Source organism: Malus sylvestris, chromosome 1 (assembly GCF_916048215.2).
Source record: "Malus sylvestris chromosome 1, drMalSylv7.2, whole genome shotgun sequence".
In the NCBI taxonomy this organism is placed as follows: domain Eukaryota; kingdom Viridiplantae; phylum Streptophyta; class Magnoliopsida; order Rosales; family Rosaceae; genus Malus; species Malus sylvestris.
This window is the reverse complement of record NC_062260.1, coordinates 13,784,818-13,806,233: the sequence shown is the minus strand read 5'-3', so window position 1 is coordinate 13,806,233 and position 21,416 is coordinate 13,784,818. Positions and strand designations below refer to the sequence as shown.

At 35.2% G+C, this 21,416-nt stretch overlaps 1 protein-coding gene, 1 long non-coding RNA gene, 1 other non-coding gene and 2 pseudogenes across 20 annotated transcripts; 4 read left to right on the top strand and 1 right to left on the bottom strand.

Annotated features, from left to right (window-relative positions):
- Positions 1-1,072: 1,072 nt before the first annotated feature.
- LOC126612483 (integrin-linked protein kinase 1-like) lies at positions 1,073-2,996 on the top strand (annotated as a pseudogene).
- A 1,438-nt stretch (positions 2,997-4,434) lies between these two features.
- TRNAV-CAC (transfer RNA valine (anticodon CAC)) lies at positions 4,435-4,508 on the top strand. Its single transcript has one exon. It is a non-coding gene; the product is annotated as a tRNA-Val (tRNA).
- A 161-nt stretch (positions 4,509-4,669) lies between these two features.
- LOC126631649 (UPF0187 protein At3g61320, chloroplastic-like) lies at positions 4,670-7,608 on the bottom strand (annotated as a pseudogene).
- A 6,173-nt stretch (positions 7,609-13,781) lies between these two features.
- Positions 13,782-16,518, top strand: LOC126631811 (uncharacterized). The gene is made up of 3 exons (XM_050301965.1): positions 13,782-14,085; positions 15,368-15,422; positions 15,915-16,518. The coding sequence occupies exons 1-3, from the start codon at positions 13,873-13,875 to the stop codon at positions 16,232-16,234; spliced, it is 588 nt and encodes a 195-aa protein (XP_050157922.1). The 5' UTR covers positions 13,782-13,872; the 3' UTR covers positions 16,235-16,518.
- Positions 16,519-17,283: 765 nt separating this feature from the next.
- LOC126631909 (uncharacterized) lies at positions 17,284-20,919 on the top strand. Of its 18 annotated transcripts, none has more exons than XR_007626515.1 (10): positions 17,284-17,592; positions 17,726-17,951; positions 18,098-18,122; positions 18,616-18,721; positions 18,940-18,998; positions 19,130-19,214; positions 19,608-19,700; positions 19,782-19,875; positions 20,172-20,267; positions 20,663-20,919. It is a non-coding gene; the product is annotated as an uncharacterized LOC126631909 (long non-coding RNA). The 18 variants fall into 18 exon arrangements; XR_007626516.1 differs by having other exon boundaries at positions 18,616-18,727; positions 19,123-19,214; XR_007626498.1 differs by having other exon boundaries at positions 18,098-18,156.
- The last annotated feature ends 497 nt before the right edge of the window (positions 20,920-21,416 follow it).

Below are 21,416 nucleotides of genomic sequence, written 5' to 3'. Positions count from 1 at the left end.
TCACACTGCTTTTTGAGATTTTAAAATGGTATTAATTTATTTTTTTATCTTTCGAATTATTTAATTCATTATTGATGTATTCAAAGTCATTTAGTATTATGATCTAGTGGAGTATTATTCTTCACTTGTAAGTAAAATGTCTTAGGTTCGATCTAGCTAAAGGTAAGTTTGAACTACATTATTGCTAGCCCATTGTAAAACTAAGCTCATCCCTCCCCCTTAGAACATCTCCAACCCTTGAGCTAAAAGCCAAATTTTTTAACCCGGAAAATTTAGCTTTTAGCCCATAAACATATTTTCTGCTCCAACCCTTCTGCCCTAAAATTTTAGCTCGGAATTATTAAATAATGAACTTAGGCTAATTTTTTTCTTAAATCAATTTTTTTTTTTTCAAATGTAGATTATTGTAAATTAATTTTATGAACATTTTAATCTAAAAAAATTTAAATTCCGATAAACATTTGGCATTTAGCCCGGGGAAAAGCTGGGGGTATTTGGCCCAGAAATAGCATTTGACATTTAACCTAAAATTTTAATATGGGTTGGATAGTGTTTGGGGGGTAATTTGGCTTTTAGCCCAATGTTGGAGATGGTCTTAGGATAGATAATATCATTTTTTCAAAAGAAAAAAAAACGACTTGGTTTGACATGTAGTCTACATTTGTACCAAATTGACTAAAAACTTATTAATTTAGTAGAGAATTAGACGTTCAAGTGGATAAAATGTGTAAATTAATACAATTGCAAAATCAACCAAGAAAAGTACAGTATTTTCCTATTCAACTTTCTCAGTAACCAAATAAGAAGTCGACAAATCCCAACTTTACTGAACGAAGAGTACGAGGTTGCTCTCCGGCCTACTCGTTCTAAAACCCCAGAAACAGACAACTGACAGACCTTGTCGACTCCGAAACATCATAAGTGTTCCCATATATTTCGAACGTACTAATTAATCAGCTGCATTATCCCTAATCCAACTCTTAATTCCCTTAAAACAAAAATTAAAAATCACACTTCTCTATTTTTTTTTTCTTTTTTCTGATTGCTTTCAGAGTTTTTCTTGTTTCATCTCATGGAAGATTGCTTGTCATCATCTAAGGTCATCCTGATTCTCATCTTTTCAAATCACTTGTCTGACAGCAGTTTTTTTTTTTCCAATTTATTGTCTTAAAAAATTTCGTTTTTAGTATTTAGTTTTAATCTCCTTCATATTCCTAGGAAACAAATAGAGGGTCGGATTAAAATCTAAAATCCAACTAAAAATTCACATCTTTCTGATAGGAACTTGTGACTTTTTTTTTTTGGTGCATCGATTTTAATTTCCTAACAATTGTAAGAAAAATGTTGAAAACATTACTTGCTGCTGCATCATGCAGAAGTCTCAAAAGATTGTTGGATTTGAAGGTCCATACCGGCTGCTATATTGTTCGGGCAAGGGTGACAAAGCAGGAGTGATGCGCGAGCTAGAGAAAGGCGTGGAGCCGAATATAGCTGACTATAATAAGAGAACAGCTCTTCACTTGGCATCCTGTGAAGGCCACACTGAGATTGTTATTCTGCTTCTTCACTCTTCAGAAAGGTGCTGACGTGAACTCCACAGATCGTTCGGGCCGCACTGTAAGTTCAACCGTGTTTTTTCCATTGATGCGCGAATTTGTCAATTTGGCTCATAAGAAGTACTAAAGCATTTTCTATGACATAGGGTTACATAAATTATAAACATACATAAATATATTGATTGTCACAATTTGTTTAGTTAGAAATATGATCAAAATAAAGGAACACATAATATAATCAAAGAAAAATTATATTTTACTTTGAGGATGTTCCGAATATCTTTGTGATGGTTTTTTTCCTTACATCATAATCTTACTGTCTTCCAATTAATACAAATGGTTTGAGGCATTTGCTGATATAAATGATATTTTGCAGCCACTGTCAGACGCTCGTGGCCTCAGTCAAGAGGCAATTTGCAAGATATTGGAGGCTAAGGGTGGCATAGATCCGGTACTTAACTTTCCTAAAACGCTTGTGTTGTCTTGACAGATGACCAACATCTTTGTTTTCTATGTAGCCTGCAATCTGCATTTCTTTTCAGGTGTTCTGACATATTGTTTGAATGTATGAACTTATTGGAAAATGGAATTTTTTTATATGTTGAAGGTAGGGCTTGATTCCCAGCTTCCATGCTATGAAGTTAATCACACTGAGGTGAACATGGACGAAGCAGCACTTATCGGAGAGGTAAATTTCGTTAATTCATCTTCTTTTGGCAAATAATCAACACGAATTGACCTCAGCGCATTTTCTATTCTAACTTTGTCCAATAGGGATATATATGTGAAATATCTAACCTCTGGACCTACACATTCTTGGTTTTATATCCCGCTCGGGATACTGCATTTACTTGAATTACATAGCCCTGCAGGGATCATATGTTGAGATTTATTTAGTTAGGTGGCGCGGTACAGAAGTTGCTGCTAAAACAATCCGTTCCTCCATTACTTCCAATCCGAAAGTGAAGTGAGTTTCTCTATCTGCATATCTTTGATCCGATGGTTTGTCATCATCTTGTAGATGCCAGAATAAATGGATCATATCAGTTAAAGTAAAAATGTCAGCCATAAGATTATAAAGGTCGTACCCAGTGCACAAGGCTCCCACTTTACGCAGGGTCTGGAAGAGGTGAATGTCGGCTAGCCTTACCCCCATTTATGGAGAGGCTGCTCCCAAGTCTCGAACCCGAGACCTACCGCTCATGGGCGAAGGCACTTGCCATCGCACCAAGTGCGACCTCTAGCCATAAGATTATAACATGTATAAATTCGATATAAAGCTGCAGAGAGTTGTAAATTGAACTCTGTATCTTTATTTTCAATTCAAGGAAGTTGAACTAAATTTCTAAATGCAGGAATATCTTTATGAAGGAACTCGCTTTGTGGGTCAAAATACACGACTTTCTGCTTAGCAAAGTGCTACGGATTTTGTTCTGCTAATGTTTCTTCTTTGTTCTGTAGAAATGTTTTACAAGATGGGGCTGGGTGACTCAAGGTAACAGAATTTGGCTTAAGCAAAATTGCACAGGAAAATGATGTATCGGGTTATAAGATGACTGGACAAACAAGTTCATGTAAGACATCAATTCACTCAAAATCAAGTATATATCCCTAAATATTTCGATGCTTTCCCTGATTTGATCTTGTGATATTTGCTACATCGTTATATGGCACCTGAGGTTTATCGTCGACAATCATATGGAATGAGTATTGATATCTTTTCGTTCGCTCTAATAGTCCATGATGTGAGCTTTAGAAACTTAAGGCTCAAGTAATCTTCATTATAAACAAGAAAGTTATTCCTGGAATATCGAAGTTGCCCCTACAGAATGTCATACATAACAATGGCTTTTGCATATATATAGATGTTTCTCGGAGGACCACCTAATCAGGCAGAGGATCCGGAAAAAATTGCAGACAAGTGTGCATACGAGGATTCTTGACCACCTCTCTACTCTTATCTGCACCCCGAACCAATCAGGACGTGAGTGTTCTTGGACTACTTTAAATATCTCACCGTATCAGATTCTTTAACAACGATAACACCTTACAGCTACATATATCACAAGCACTACTAAAAAAAAACAAAGAACTTCTAATAGTTTCTGGTGCTAAGAAATTGCAGTTAAAATATGTTGTCTGCATGTACAAATTGTTCGCTTAAAGAACTCATCGCTCTCGAATTTGTTTCTAAACTTGCATCTAAAACTAAACTCAGTCCACTAATGCAAGAGTTTAGAAGCTAAACATAGTGTTTTCGAGGTTAGTTTGACGTTATTATGTTTTAAAAAAAACATTGCTTCTGCTCTCTGTGAGGATAATCAACTGTAAAATAAAATAGTTAAGCGTTTTAGTTGCATGATTACAAATTAAATGTTCTCTGCTTTGCGTAATGTAGGCTTCTTAAAGCATGCTGGCACCAGAATCCAGATTGCCGGCCAACGTTCCAAGAGATTATTTTGCAGCTGGAGGAAATTCAAGCTGCCTTTCAGGACAAGATGAAAATGGGAAACTGAAGTGGTGCTTGTGTCATCTCATAAATGGAATTTATGGAAGTCAAATATGTCGAGAAAGTTTACTCTTCTTTTGTGGGTATGTGTATATGCATGTGGCATTTTCTGTATAAACTTGTTCACAAGATTAACAGCTACCAATTTATTACTACTTTTACCATCTATTTGTACCATCTCTTTAATAGAAATAGAAATTGCGTTGGTCGATCCTATCTCTATTAGAAAGATGATATAAATGATGATACAAATAAGTGGTGAGTATAGCAGTACTGTTTTATTTATCGGAACCAGGTTCTTTACCTTCCGGAACTCTTACAAATAGTAGTGAAAGCGTTATAAAATATTGTTAAACAAGCGAACAAACCGTCTGGGTGGTGTAGTCGGTTATCACGCTAGTCTCACACACTAGAGGTCCCCGGTTCGAACCCGGGCTCAGACATTCCAGTTATTCATTTTTATTTGGACATCCTATATTCCAATTGTTCTTTTCTCCCCTTCCCTTTTTTAGGCTTTCCTATATTTTCAACTGACAGGTGACGGAGGGAATATCGATATAAATTGAAAATTTCTTCATGTGATCCGTTCAAACTTGCAACATGGTTTAAGAACTTATTTCTTTCTTTCAAAAAACCAGAAGAGCCAAAGTATGACAAGAGGACATATACATGTGAAACATAATCTTCTGTTGAAACAAACATGACATAACTAATAAGGTTCCCTGGTTCTCATAATTTCTATATTTACAAATCTCAACTCCGAGGCTCAATTGTAATGCATCGTACAGATGACGGAAAGTGCAGGAAAGTTTGTCGGTCTGTAGACTCGTGGAGTTATGTTTGGGTGCCTGTATAATGTTTGTGAAGATAATTGTAGCTGACTTTCTCATCCAAGGGTCAAGGTCTAGGCTGGCCATTTTGGAACTGCGGCTCTGACTGGATCTTTCCTTTTGCAGCAAGCCGTGCATGGATAGCTCTTTCATTTGCAAGGGCCTCCTGTACATTGCTCCGAACTGAGTTGCAAAGATCATCAAGGGCTAGCATCGGAAATGGTTCCTCAATAAGAACACCCACCTGCAGAATTTGGAAAATGAACACAAGTGGCATCAGTATTCCATTTAGTTGGAAAATGAAATCCAAATTTGGGGTAGTATAAGTAGTCAAGCAGAGGTCTGCCACTTTCGAGAATCCAGTTCATTAATTTTCGGGAGTATGAAAGACTACAGGACTAAATATTACATTAGAATTCCACAATTTGCTTCAAAGTTGGCTCCCATGTAAAAGCCAATGTTCTAGAATGAAACATATACGGATGAAGTTCTGATTAATAGTTTATTACTGAAAGTGCGACCCAGGATGTATCTTTCTATGGTCTAATACAAGATTAAAAGACTAAGGCCAACAGAAACTTTCAAGTTAAAAATCAGAATCCTTCTGCGTCTTTCCTAATTTCATACTTACTAAACTAGATTTAACTTAAAAGTTTCATCAAAACCAATGTCGAACACCATTGTGCTTCCATTCTATTCATACCAAGAATGACTTTCTTAACCGTATTAAAGAAACAAATACGACATATGCAGCAATAAAATGGGAAAATAGCATAAATGTTGGAAAGCAGGCAGAGAAAGGAACATACTTCTTCAATGCAGAACAAAGAAGCGGCACTGATGAAAGTAGCAGGAACCACAATCCAGTGGCAATCATCCCATAGTATGATAGGGAGAGTGAGATTCCAGAGGACTAGAAACCTTGAGGTCAAGCGTGTATATGACAGAGGGATGGGTGTACCGATTAGCTGTTCACATACGCCAATTCCTTCATGGAAACAAGAGATCTTTGATTGCTGCTTAATGATAAGGTAAGATACTGATTAAGTTTCTTCATCGATAAGCCATGAATGTAGTTCCACAAAACTATTTCTAACGGAAAGTTGCAGATTGTTTAAGAACGAAAATAATACTGATTTACAGCTGCCAACTGTTTACGGTAAATTTATTTAAGAAACTATGTCAAGTAAATTTGATTGAACTTATGCACCAGGAGGAGATCATGAGAGGAAAAAAAACATATCAAGCAAAGTAGTAATCTGAGACTCTTATTAATCAAGGAAGGGAAGGGATTACCAACATAATTCTCTTCGATTCCTCCAACTTTAGCAATTGAAGGCTACGGGAGATGAACTGAATAATACAGCTGGGTCGATGTTTTGAGTTCAAAACAACTAGCAGATCATCTACTTCAAGCAAATCTTCGAGGTCTCGTCCAATGTCTGAGCCATAAATGACATGACACTGCACTTAAAAGTTAACATATATCAAATGATTCCATTACCAATAACAATCTGATCAAATTACAGTTTCAAGGGGCCAAAAAAAAAGAAACAGTATCGTGTTTTCTTCAGCTTGGAAAAATAAATGAAACAAAGGTAAGGCTATAACTCATGTTTACTGAGCATTTCTTTACCAATTACACATTCACATTGGGCCTTCAAATAATGTAATGGTTCCGAAGTTCTAAAACATTGATCAATGTACTAATTGGAAAACACCTTCAAAGTTAGTACACTGGTTCCCTATGAAAACCTTCTAAATTTACCTTAGTTACATGATTCCCTTAAAATCTATTTCTTCAAACACAAAGGATGAGATTACTAATAATGCAATACAACAAAATACAAACAAGGCATGCAAAACTTCTAACAAAACCACATTTCAAACCCGAATGCCACAAACCTTCAGTGCAACAGGGAAGGCCATAATATACTGCAAAAGTGCCTTCTTGAGCTGTGCATCACCCGAATTCTCAACACTAGAAATGATCTGCCTCGCAAAATCATTAGCCCCTGCAATCACCTCAGTCCAAGCCTTCCGCCCTTCTTCAAATCTCGAATACGAAGCCTCTGTCCTGAACACCAGCAACAGCGCCAATGCCGGCGCTGTGAGCTGGTACGGCAAAGATGAGGACCTCAACAACGGGAAAAACCCCGGAAGCAAATCCAAATCAACTGCTGTATTATAGCTAGCAATCACCACAGCCACCAAAGTAAAAACAATCACCGGGGGTATCAAAGACAGGATGACTCTGGACGAAAGGCTGGAAAGCAAGTGGCGGAGGTGGCGGTAGGAGCTTCTGTGCTGCATCCATTTCTCATGGTCATAAAGTGTTCTGCGCTGTCTCATTCCACGCTCTTGAGTGCGGTCTGCCCAGTCGGGTATGATCCGTAATACATTGATAAAGGTTTCGACTGGAGAGGAAGACGGTGGTGCTGACGGCTTTGGAGTTGGGGATTGGGAGCAGAGGAGCTTGAAGTTTAGGGTTTTTGGTTTGGAGGGAAAGTTTGGAAATTGTAATGGTGAGAAAGTGTTGGAGGGGGAGAAGTTGGAAGAGAGTGAGATTTTGGGGGAGGGTTTGATGGGGTTTGGGGATTGCGTCAGCATTTGGAGGAGCTAGGGTTTGGAGGGAGAGGGAAGAAGGAAGGGGCATGTTAGGGTTTCACAGAGTGGGGGAGTGTTAGTTGGAGAGGGAGGAGTGAATGAGTTGGTTAAATAACCGTTATGTGTGAAGGAGGTTTTTACACATGTTCATATTTTAGACTGAAAATTTGATGCTTTTACAGCTGAAGTGGGGATGCTGGTGGGACCCAACAAGAGTGACAGGCCCATCTGAACCGTCTATATGGGAGGATGGGTCCCATGCTGGATCACTAGGCTAAATTTTGAGACAAGAGATCCTCTCCAGATCCTTTCCACCAAAGCCTACCAATCAACAAATCCGAACGTTTGAAATTTGATCTAACGGCTAAAAATTGGGAATTCCTTTAAAAATTATAATAACTTTAGTCGTTGGATCAAATTTTAAGAGCCCGAATTTGTTGTTTGGTGACTTTGGTGGAAGGGATCCATCCCTTTCCAAATTTTGAGTGACTCTGAAAGGTGCTCACTCAGCTTCTATAGAGGGAGCAATATATACATACAGACCCTTTAATGAAAGAGAACTTTAATGAAAAACTCGCGGTACTGTTCACTTTAACGAAAAATCATATTTTTACACTAAAAAGTCAATCACGGCACTATTCATTTTACCCTTTATTTTTTCCTTATTGTTAAAACTAAAAGTTTTCAAACCCTTTTCATTAGTTTTCCTTTAATGAAAATGTTTAGTTGTGTGATTCACTCCACATCAAACTTTAATAATCTAAACCGTTTATTTTGTAAGTCTTGATTTATAGATCATCCTTGCAAAAAAATTCAATTCAATCCGAAGCCATTTGTTTATTTAATTATCACAATGAAATTTAAGTGTTTTCTTAGAATAAAGTGTTTGTTAATTTCTTTGAACTCAAATTGATGCCTCAAAATATGCAACTCAAAAATAAATAAATAAATCATTAAAGTTCAATATAATGTGAACCCATCAAGGCATGCAAAGCCTTTACCTGTATTCATATATGTCATACATAATACCGATCATCTTAATTAAGCCTATAGGTTGCCCCTTCCCACTGCGTTCAGGCTGGAGTTTGAGTAAAACTTGCCCCTTCCAAAAATAACCCCATACAAACTTAACAAAACGGTAAAATTCTCAGACCGACGATCTTTCTATACATGGTTAACTGCATATTATACACTAAGTATGTTCCTTTGCACCAGTAGCTCCCAGCTTCTCAATTTTGCTTTCCAGAGGTTGACTCTTTGATCCGAACATGAAGTCTTTCATAGAACTTTGTGCAGACTCTATAGCTTTTTTAGGGGTGGTTTGGGAGTGATGTGCTTAAAAAAAATGCACCCACGAAAAAAATCTGTGCGGGTTTTAGGTGTTTGGTAAACTAAAAAAAAAAAGCTTATTTTGAAAGCTGCTGTGAGAATAAGCTGAAATCAAAGGAAAAAGTTGAAGCAGCTATTTACAGCTTTGGAAAACTGGTTTTTTTTCAAAGCACACAAAGCTATAGTGCTCCTTTAATGAAAAGATCCACTATCAGACTGCTTTTTTTCTTTCCAAAAGCACTTTTACAAAAAAGTTTACCAAACACTCTGCTGATTTATTTCACAGCCGCTTATTCTCACAACAGCTTTTTTTTCAAAGCACATCAATACCAAACCAGCCCTTAATCTGCCATCACAAACTGGAGCAATTAGACCTCAAAACATTATACAGCCAATGACAACTATATCTGAGTAGTTCGTAACAGTCTAGACGGCATGGTACGTTACTAAAGTTGGGTAAAAGTTCTCTCTGCAAATGCCTTCCATGATGTGCAAAACATGATCAAGTTTGTATGCGTATAAACATTAAACAGTTTTGGCAACCCCGAAAGCCTACAGGTTACTCACGATCTTTATCAAGTATTCTGGCTGTTACTTCAAACCATAACCCGAAATCTCACTCACAATATCATTTTGTTAATGGAAACGATGCAAAGCGAAAACAAAATATACCCAATTAGTCCAATTAAACAACCCATATTCATTCTCCAACTAGGAACTGTGAGTTATTATTTAAGTTGGGAGGGTTAAATGGGTCTATCTGTTCGATTTGGAGGTCGGATCCCCTCCCAGTGATCTAAACAATCTCCCATCCATATCCGAAGACTCGAAGAGTGATCCTATCAGCAACAGCAAATCCATCAACCCGAAATCAAAAGCTCCCCAAAATTTGTGAACTAAAATCGCACATCCGAGAAATTAAGTTGGAACCCAAAGATTAAATTTTCACTTTCTTCCTACCCTTTTCACAACAATGTGTTGATGGCTAGCATTGCCTTTAACAATGTGTTGTCAGCATTAGTTTTTTTCCACCAACGCCGAATATTTTTCCATTAAATTTGAGGATATATTACGGACTTCAACTTAAAATTTTCTAATATATTTTTAGATTTAACGGGAAAAAGACGGCATTCAAGGGCCAGTAGTCTAACAATTGTTAAGTTCGAGGACTAAAAGAAACTAATATGTGAATACAGGGACTAAAATTAAACTAGGATAAAGTTCAGAAATCATTGCTACGCCTACAATTAAGCATTTAAATAAATTATACTTTTTTTTTGGTATGAAAAGACCATTATACTCTTAAATTTGTAGGAAAAGAAGACATATTAGACAAAAAGACCACTCACCCAATGCAAAGTAAAGTTGGAGGACGGGGAAAACTAATATGAGAGTTTAGGGACGAAACTAAACATGAGGTAACATTTGATACCGCACACTATTTACCTCTTTTATTTTTATTTTTACTTTTGTCTTAATTTCCTTTGACTATTCATTTTGCTAATTTTATTTTTTATTTTTTAACATAGTAGGGTTTTTTTAGATGAGACTCTTGATAAAAAATTTGCTAGAGATTTCAACTCGGAGAAAAACTTATCCCCACACAAAAATCTACATAGTTTTACCATTCCTCTATAACGAGATAAAGAATTATATTATGTGGCACCTCAAACCAGTGCTAAATTTTGTGCTTAAAGATATTAGTCGTGGAGTTAAAGAAAATTCCTCTTTTAGGGTTGCGTAATTTTGGTCCTCAATGTTTTTCATCCCAAGTAGTCTTCAAAATTTAAAAATGTGTCTAATGAGGACAACAATGAGGAGAGCACCACTACGATGAAAGTTGTAAAGTGTGTTTTAAAAGTTATGTACATGATGGTTGTATAAGTCAGTGGTAACCTCTTCTAAAAAGGGATTGCAAAATCATAAATTGTTATTGAGCTTTTTTGTAGGAACAGTAAGATAGGGCACTAGATAATGGGGGAAATGGAATGGAAGGGCGTAATCCTTCTATTTGACCGAAATATCATTCTACAAGTTGCAACATAGCCGGTACTGAGATTTTAGGGATCTTAGAATTGGAGGCCTTAAAAAGTATTAAGAATTTAAATTTTTTTGTTCAAAATAATAATTTTAGTTTTCAATTGAGCTTCTATAAATTCTAATAGCACAAACAAATTTAACAAATCAACCAGTGGAAATGTGGCGTATTGTTTTTCCTTAACTATTTAGAGGGTTAGAGTTCGAATTTGCATGTTATTATGTGGAATTTTTATATTATTTTATGGAAGCTTATGCATTTAATAAAAATATAAACTGAAAAAAATGATGGAGATGAGTTTTGAACCTATCCCCTAAGCCGATGTAAAGAAGCAATAATTCAACTTGCACTAAGACTCAAGTTTGTAATATTTTACATATATTACTATATATAAGTAAATGCATGCAAAATTGAAAAATCGGGGGCCCTTCCGATTTGGGGGCCATGTGCGGTAGCACCACTTGCACCCCCTCAGCGTGCGGCCCTGAGTTGCCATAACATGGCCAGTAACGGAGTTAGTAATTTATTTTAAGAGGGGCACCATAGGAGTCAACATCATATAAAGGATATTTTTTTTTTGAACAAACGATATTATCTACACTAAGGAGGAGGGGTGAGCTTAACCTCACAATGGGTTAGCAATAATATGATTCAAATTTGCCTTTTGCAAGAATCGAACCTAAGATCTCTCACTTACAAGTGAAGAAGAATATCATTAGACCGTAGTACTAAGTGACATCATATAAAAGAATTAAACGCACATAGAAAATACAAGGATAGGCAGAGAAAATATTGTCCGTTTTGTGTGTGTGTGTAAACGTGTTAGAAGTGAGAGAAGAAATTTTGATTTTGTTTTTACGAGTCTAAAAAAATTTATTTCTATTCTAATTTTGGTTTCACGAGTCTAAAAATAATAGATGAATCGAAAATAGAAGAAAATACAGAACAATGAGAGAAGATACAGGTCCAACATATTAGAACAAAATTGGTGGAGTGGCTGGTCCTTGCGTGAGACACCAAGGATGGTTTGAGATTTTTGGAGGGTGGGTGGTAATTATTGAAAGGTCAAGTTACTAATTGGTGTTCTCTATCTAGTGGTATAAGTGTGAACCAATTTAAAAAAACAAAATCCAAGAAGGACTCGTGCCCATTCTAGTCCTCAAGTTGCTCTGGCACTAAACATGGCTGAGGTTGTTCTCTTTCCTTAAGTATGTTGTTGGCGATTTTTTTTATTGGTTTTTGTGATTGACGTCACTAATTGTCTTCACTATACTATACTATATATATATATGTATAGGTTTAAGGACCAACTAAAAAGTAAAACTCTCAAAGAGTTGAAGGACAAAATTTGTAATCAACCCTTCGAGTAAAATATCAAAATGTACCATTTGGTTTGTAGTTATCACAATTATTCATGAAAGTAGAGAGAGCACTTACATGACACTAATATAGACATAAATTTACACACATGTATGTGTGTGTGTGTATTTTTTTAACAGAAACAATGGCATAATTTCAAGAGTTACAAGTGGGTGTCATATCTTTATATTATAAACATGCATTGGTATATGACACCGGTATATCGTGTGCCAATTTGATTAACTCCAATGGTATGCGTTAAAATCTAAATTTTTGGCCCATAAAATTTTGGTTTTAACACAGAAACAACTTTTTTCCTCCAATAGTTTTGGCTTAAAGTTTTAGTCCGAAATTATTAATGAATGATTTTAGCCTAATTTCTTTTTCTGTAATTTAAAAAAATAATTTTTTGTAGATTATTCTAATTTATTTTTATGGATATTTTAATCTAAAAATATTTAAATAATGAGAAATCATTAAACCTACCTCATTCTACACATATACACCACATGAAAGAAAATAGAAAACCACACAACCTACCTCATTTTTAAACACAGATACATAGGAGAGTAGAAAGAAAAAAAGGGGGAAAAATGTTTGACGAAAGTGAATTTTGTGTGGGTATTTGAACAAATACATAGGTGAGCTTTTGGGAAATTTTTGATTAATTTTTTTTTAATTGTTTTAGCCGTTTGGATTTAATTTTGCATTGTTAGATCTTCTTTTTACCGTTAAATTTGCTCATATTAGATCTCAACCATTGAATTTAATGTATTTATAAATTTGATTTATAAATTTGATTTATTTAAAACAAAATTGAATTTAACCAATGGTCCAATCACGTGGGCTCTTTAGTAAAAAAATGGTCATTGGTCTTTATCAAGTAAACGTCAATAACTCGATCCCAACCACTACCTTGGCTCATTTTCTGGATTAAGTTTGGCCCAAAAATAAGTTTTAACCCAAAATGTGTTTTAGCCCAATGATTAGAGAAGCTTTGGGCAAAGTTAAAACTTGAACATTGAGTTTTAACGTAGCCATTGGAGTTAGTCTTAGTACAAAACCTTATGTAGACAAAAAATTACATATTTTTGTATTATAAACACTTTAACTTTCACTGAAGCCACGCAGGTCTAGCAGCTTCACAACAGTGATATATTTGTGCCAGGTAAGTTTTTTTTTTAGATTTTTAGCTAAAATGATCTTTAAGATTGACATGACTCTCCACTTTTGTCCCTGAAACTTAAATTCAATGAAAGCGGTTTCTGAGATTGTCTATCGTCAATTATTTTGGTCATTTTGTGAAAAACATCTGTTAAATTGAAGAAACCACCAGTTCAAGAGGAATGGTTGATTTGATAAAAATACCCTCAATCAAACGGAAAATTCTCACAGAATGATCAAAATGATTGACCTTGAAAAATCTGAAGAAAAAATTCTATTAATGTTAAATTTAAGAAACAAAAATAAAAAATTATGTGAATCAGAGTGATCGTTTTGGATATAATGGCTAACTTTTTCTATGTAGTTCTGTTTTAAGCATTTAAGCTTACACTGTCAGCCAAACACACCTCAAGCACCTCACTTCCTGCAATAAAAAAAAACAGTCCGCTCAACTTCCCAGACAAACACCACCAAGAACCAATGGAAGAACCAAAGCCAGCCGAGTCCACAGCCACCGAAATCCTCCCAACCCTTCCGAGCTCCGCCGAATTCCTCCCTCAACAACCTCCGCCGTCTTCTCTTCCTTCCAAGACGAAGAAGAGACCTCTCGAAAATGATGCCCATTTCTCAAATTCATCTACCCTCTACAAGGTTCGCGCCGTCCTCAAAGAGGTCCGTCCTCATTTTCTCGAGGTACAGTTAAAAACCCATCTCCCAAATTTTTCATCTTGATTTGAATTTCTTGTAATTTTTTAATGTTTTTGTGATCTGGGTTTTCTTTTTGTTGAATTGTGTATTCGGGTTTGCTTGGATTCACAATTTGCACGTCTTTAACATTTCTAAAGATTTCATTTTTCTCTAAAAAGATTAAATAAATGTGCAATCTTTGTATTCTTCTGCCTTGTACTTACATTTTAGGTGCCCTTAGTGGCTCCGTAGTGAAAAAGGTTGTTTAAATAATGAATTAGCAATGATTGTGGTGTTTCATATTTTTCGTTGCAGAACTTTTAATACTCGAACTATTAGTAACCATTGTTAGGATATAGTGAAAATGAAGGCAAGTGATATATGGTTCTAAGTGAATTGAGGTGTTTCTAATTTGTATCAAGTGAAACTGTCAAAGTTAGTGTTTATTTGCTAACATTACCGATATTGCTCGATTCTCTTAGGCTGCAGGCAAAGTGTAATGTGTTAAGCATGTTATATTGTTATGTAATCTGTATTCGATGCCTAGAATTTAGAAGATTATGACTGCTTTAAAGTGCATTAGGTTGTTAGTCTAACATGGATGCGGATGGGGGGTGGTCTTTCACAAATATGAAACTTTACATTTTGACATCTAAATTACAGCAAAGTACTGCATAAATTGATGATATTTACATTTTTTCTCTCTCCAACTCATAGATGGAGAGAAATTATACATCATAGATTGATAAATAGTCTAAGATAGAAGTAGATTACAATTGGGGACTAGAAGTTCAAACCAAGAAAAATTAGGGAAGAAATGGGGAAAATGGTGGACTAGACGTTCAAACCAAGAAAGCAAAAGAATAAATACATGGAAACAAAAAAGAGTTTCAAGTTGAATTATTGGTAAAACAAATCTAAAAATTCACCCAGATTAATTCTCCTTCACCCAAAGATGAACTTGAAGTAATCAAGAAATAGAAGATGATAGACAGTACATACTACATAGCTTAGGACTCCCCTGATGTAACTAATACATGTATTAGATACAATTCACACGTTTCTGAGATTCATTGAGGCTTACCAATATTTTCTTGCGTTCTATGTTCTGCTTGAACTAATACTTCGCTAAGTAGCTGCTATATCCCTATACTTGAAAGGAAAAAAATTTGCAGGATGGGCCCCTGACTACCCTCGTCTCTTAGTTACTCTGCCGCTGGCTTCTTTTGTGCGCTACATTATATGAAGTGTGGAGGGCATAACGTTTTGCTTTTTTGTCATCTTGTAGGTTCTCCGAACCCCTGACTTTCGAACTTGCAAGTCATCCGAAGAAATTCAAGAATGTAAGCTCATCAAGATTTGTTTTCATTTTTTTTTCACACAGTGACATACAGTTATCCCTTGATTTGTATGATAAAGCTGACCTGATTTGGTAATCTTAACATAAGTGGTTTGTTATTGCGGTGGTTATGACGTCTGACTTTCATACATGTGCTAACTTGGCTTAGTAATCTTTCGTGTGAATGATTTGATTATATTGAGTTTCACCGTTGAAACTCAGTTTGTGATAGTTTTATTGTTGGCCACCCAATCCTAGAATATTGTTAGTAGCATTCAGTTGGCCTTTTATATGTTTCACTCATCTTCTAATGTTGACGCGTGGTTTTGTCCTGAGTTTCTTGAGCATCATATATGCCTTTGCTCCAGTTTTTAGATTCCTTTAGAAACTTTAGAGTTCAAGGCGTTTTTGTGATGGAGCCAATCGCATGAGATGTTGCTTTTAATGGATTGATCATGAGATGTGCTAATGGTCGTGTGTATGTTGCAAATTTCAGACGTTAAACTTCTGATGGAACTATGCAAACAGATGACGGCAGAAACAGTTTCGGCAGCAAGAAGTAAGAATGTGCCAGGTGAAAAGCCCCAAGATACAAAGGCTTTTGTAAAACCATCAGAAAATAAGTTTCCAACTGGTGTATCCAGCGAGAAGCAGCAGGCTGAAGATGGTCAGACTCAAGGGACATGTATTGTCGGTGGGTCTGCTTTTGGCTGGAATTTCATTACCTTTGTAGGCGAAGAACCAGTCTACTATGGAATAACAAAGGAGTCATTTCGAGCTAATGGAAGCAAAGAAACAGTTCAGACTGACGAATAACAGGAGTCATTTTGAGCTAAAGGCAGAAAAGAAACAGTTCTGTAATCCTACCGTTAGCATAGAATGTGATTGCTAGCAGAAATTTTTAATCCAACGCCATTATATAGAACAAGGGGGGATTTCATTGATGATTTGATCAATTGGAATGGATGTAATGTTTTCATTAGAATGGGTTATTCACCTTGATTCTTCAAAAGGGATCAGCAGACGTTGTAATATTAGAATGGATGTAAATGTAATGAATTGACCAATTGAAATTTATGTCAACAATTTTATTCCAGAAAGGAAGTATCTTCGCTGGAGGTACGGTACTGATATCTTGACGTCGGACCAGTCATCTGCTATGACATCAACTTAATACGGTAAGCCATCTGCTGCCATGTTTCTTTCCCTTGCGGCTCCAGTTCCCAAACTTAACCCTCATGGTTTGAAAAGTATGATTCTGCTGTAAGCACCATAACATCCCACTGACTGAAGCGTGCTCTGAGTGCGGTACTTTTAAATAGATTAACGTGCAGGGAACTTTAACAAAAAAATTTCGGTACTGTTTACTTTAATGAAAAATCATATTTTTACATTAAAAAGTCAATTCTAGTACTATTCACTTTACTGTTTATTTTGTTCTTATTGTTAAAATTTAAAGTTTTCAAATTATTTTCATTAGTTTTCCTTAACTTTTATCTATTCAATGGTTCATTAAAAATGCCCACTTCAATATAATATATATCAGTGACATGGTCTTTGTAGAATTATTGTAAAGTAATTATATTTTATCAAAACTAGTGTGGGCATAATTCAACTAATTATACTATTTCTAAATTATATACGGCAAACTAGAAAAAGCAGTAAATCTTATATATATATATATATATATATATATAAAAAGTGAGAGCCCCAGTTTGGTGAAACATTCAATAAATCCAATATTACCCTTTGCTTTCTTCACTTAAAAACCACAAAAGTTTTGAAAATGAGGACAAATTCGTAAAAACACCATAATTGGGCAGAAAACAAAATCTAAAAAGTATTGGAAAAGAAAACAGAAAATTGAAAAAAAGAAGAAAAACAAGCATGTAGTCTCGGAGCCTCTCAAACTGCTAAGCAGTAGTGGCCAGTTTTCTCCCCCAAAGATTTCCACGATCTGAGTTTGGTAGGAAGGTTCAACACTAACCACCTGCATACCACTAGTATTTAGAGATGAGTAATCGGAAGGAGGCTAATTTTAGTTTTCAGGAGTTCGCTGTGTGGTTTCAGTTTATTCCAAACGAAAAAGGATCGACAAACTCAGTGATAGAAATTAGTAAAAGATTTGAGCTTTCGGAACAATTATATGTGCAAAAATTGAAAACTTTCATCGGGTTAGTGATTCATGTTTTCAGTTTTCGTTCTCTTCAACTTTTGTAAATTCGATAAAAGTTATTTGTTCATCCAATTGGGTTTTTAGGAAATGTTCAATCTCTTTGTTTTTAAAGGATATGATTTCAGCTGCAGTTTAGGTTCTTGGATTGATTCCACATTTCAAATCCACTTCTGACCTACTAACCTTGATGGAGGGGAGGGGCAGAGGATGAAGAAAATTCCGGGCAAAGAGCTTTGACTCCCTGATTCACTGCGGCAACAACATACCACCATCCTCCTTTCGTTCCCATGTCACCAGAAGCAACAAGAAGATATAAAACAAAATTGGTGTTTTGAAATTCTGATTAATTTTGCTCAAGTAATGAATAATTTTGATTACTGTTTTTAGTCATTCACATGTTCTTTTTTTTGTTGTCTTCCATTTTTCGTAAATCCGATTACAGTTTTTAAAACATCAATTCATGTTACTAACAAAAAATTTCATGGCTTTCTATGGTTGTACAGACTGATTGGTTGCTGACCCATTAAGGTACCTTAATAATTCGCCCCTGTTCTTTGAACAGGTTTGTTTGTCTTGATCTGACATTGAACATATGTCAAATTATACATGCCATGCAATTTTAATTGATTGCAAGCAAGCTTATTTGCTTTCTCTGATGTACTTTAAATTTCTCTCTTGGCTTCGTTTGCAATCTTTTTTGGATTAATTCTTCATATTCTCCCAAGTTTGTATATGTTGGACAAAGAAATTGTTCTCTTATTTCTATCATATGTTTTAACTGTTATTATTTCAAAGTATGTCATTCCTGGCAGATTCTAACAGATTTTGCTATTCTCAAGCGTCAAAAGAAAGAAATTGAGGAGCTTTGAGCCAAATTGAGTTTAATTATAAATATAGATCGCCTACGTAAAATAAAGGAATTTAAATATTCTGCATGTTTTAGGAATCTCATTCAGAAAAGTTGGGTAGAGGACATCTTTATTGGTTTTTTATTTAATACGTTTTGAATCTTATCCTGCAGCCTGTCATTTTTCTTCATGGGGTTCTGGAGGAGTAACTTCACCAAGTTTTCAAAGTAATCAAAGATTCTTCAATCCCGAGTTGTACCGATCATTCTGTTTGATCAGGTTGCAGTATGTTCACCCTTTATGATAAGTTATTATATAAAGCTCAATTTGTTTATGTTTTGGTAATTTTGTAGTAGAAATGCCAGAAATCGATAATGTACTTAGTTCCGTTTCCGGGAATTAGTTTCGATAGTTTGAATGTGTAAGTCGAGTGAATTAAGGTTGTTGTAATCTATTTGTGAGTTTAAGTGATTCCCCTCATTTGGTTTTCATTTCAGTTCGGCTTTATAGTAAATGCAATTCCAGTTCCTAAAGCTCAAAGAGAAGGTTGACAAGGGTACGTTTACAGCTATATGTCGTGTTCCTTTTGAGTATGTGATTGGGCTTTTGTCTTTCTTCCATTTGAATCATCAGTTTTCCTTTCAATTTTCACGGAATTTTTTTTTGACATGTAATGGAAGTTTGTAGGGTTTATGCGATTTATAGTGATGTAAATAAAGTTGTTGCGAAGAAGACCTCCCTTACTCTTTGAAACCGTAAACGGAACGAAACGGTAATTCTCTGCACCTTCTCCTTTTCCATTGAAGAGTTACTTTCCTATTTTTTTTTTCTCATTGAATTGTCTTTCAAGTGTAATTATTTAAATGGGATTTACACATTTACTGGAAATATGAAATTGGAAAATTTCAACAATGGGATTGTGTGGCACAATAGCCAGTAGACAAAAGGGAATAGATTGAATTAGTTGGACTCATTTTTTACTGCCTTATTGCAGAGATTATCACTTCCCTCCCCAACTTTTTACTGATCTATGTCCACTTCGTCCTACTTATTTAAATGCCTTAATCTCTTGAATGCTTCTTCTTTGCTTTTTTGTCCATTTTCAGTTTTTAAATTGTATTCTTTGTTCCTTATATATTGACATTTTGTATTTTGCTTGCTTAAGTCATTACGATTCTCATACGATTGGGATCATGAATATTATAGATGGACCCAATGGATCTTCCTTCAGCGATTAAAGAGGGGATTGGCGTATCAGGTATGCATAAGATATTGGCGGTGGTAGTTTCTATCATTTCCGCCAGTGCACAGATCTGATACTCTACTTTGTTACATTCAGGCTGAAGTGCCAGTTAATTGGTGCCCGCTTTTGGTACTGTATTGGCAAATGAAGAAGTGATAAGATGGTTTCAGTGACCGAGGGGATCAGAAAGGTATATATTGGTTTGGTGCATTTTCATTTTACCATCTAAGATTATAAAAATAAAAAAATAAAAACTTATTGGCTTAATTCCAATTTTCTGATGGTTTTATAATTTTACTATGTCAATTTGTAGTGTCATTATTTATTACCAAGCAACCACTGTAGAGATTATAACTTCTCTCCCCAACTTTTTACTGATCTTTGTCCACTTCATCCAATTATTTAAATGCCTTAATCTCTTCAATGCTTCTTCTTTGCTTTTTCGCCCATTTTCGGGTTTTAACACATTTTGTGATTGTGCAACAGGTATTGGATTGATTTTGGCAAGTGTAATTTTTTGTTAACATTGATTAGATTCGGACCTTTGTGTCAATTGAAGTCATTGTTGCTCGGTTAGCTGAGGTATGATTGCTAGCTTTTTCTCTTTAGTGCAATACAAAATGTTTTGAGTTGTTATATGGACTTAAGATTTAGTAGTACTTGCCGAAAGTCATGGGATTTTGAAATATCGATGTCTTGCTTGCTTATAAGCTTACAAATTTATTTTTAGCTTAAACATCTAAGAACCAAGGTAGTCCTTTTTCACTGCCTCACTGCGTACAATGTGTTCATGATTTACACAATAGAATCCCCAACTCCATGATTACCTGTTTTCTTTCATATATGTTTTTCTTTTACTAATTTATGTTTTAACATTTTGTTCTCTTTCAAATTTCGTAAATCCGAGTTTTTGAAAACACATACAATTCATGTTACCAACAAAACCTTTTATGCTTTTACACACTCATTGGTTGCAGACCCATTTGTCGAGGCACGAACAAAAAGGAAGGGGGGAAACTGTATTATTGCCATAGCTTTTATGTTGGCAGTGAGCCTTGAAGAAAAGGAAGGGTGATTACAGTGGAAGAGGTGGCTTTTTGCTTTTGGCCTTTTGTTTTCTTCATTTTGCTGAATGTTGAGACTTGAGAAAAGAACTTCTAATGTTGAAACCTAATTCAATGTGAAAACGTACCTAATCATGTTAGCATATAAATTTGATTGTTATTTTGTTCAATTTACACCTTTACGTTTCTAAATGAATATAAATTTACATTTTGCCTTCGCAGTCGAAATCGATGGTAAAAAAGCTACCCATTATTGAACTCTATCCGATATTTCATCTATTCCCACTCCCTTATAATCCTAAAAAATATTAAATGAAATATGTTCCAACCAAATGCTTGACTTTTAAATACTTGACAATTATATCATGTCCATATGTAAATTAGAGGCATTCACATTAAGCTAACTCGACAAGAAAAACATCTCTGGTGCAATAGGGAATGTTGACATTAAACAATGATATGATAGGGTTTAGGGTTATTACAAAAAGTTTAAAATTCTACTCATCCAGTTGACATAAAAATTAAAACAATATAAACTACGCTAATTTATAATATTTAAAAAAAAAAAAAAAAACCCTTAAGGCTAAATTATATCCAAGGCCTAACACCAACCAACAAGTGTATAAAGGCCCGTCATTTTCTTGCATTGATACTTATTACACTTCAA

Coding starts and splice junctions, on each gene's coding strand:
- LOC126631811 (XM_050301965.1), top strand. CDS start 13,873: ATGGAAGAACCAAAGCCAGCCGAGTCCACAGCCACCGAAATCCTCCCA. Junction 14,086..15,367: donor TCCGTCCTCATTTTCTCGAG/GTACAGTTAAAA, acceptor GTCATCTTGTAG/GTTCTCCGAACCCCTGACTT. Junction 15,423..15,914: donor ATCCGAAGAAATTCAAGAAT/GTAAGCTCATCA, acceptor TGCAAATTTCAG/ACGTTAAACTTCTGATGGAA.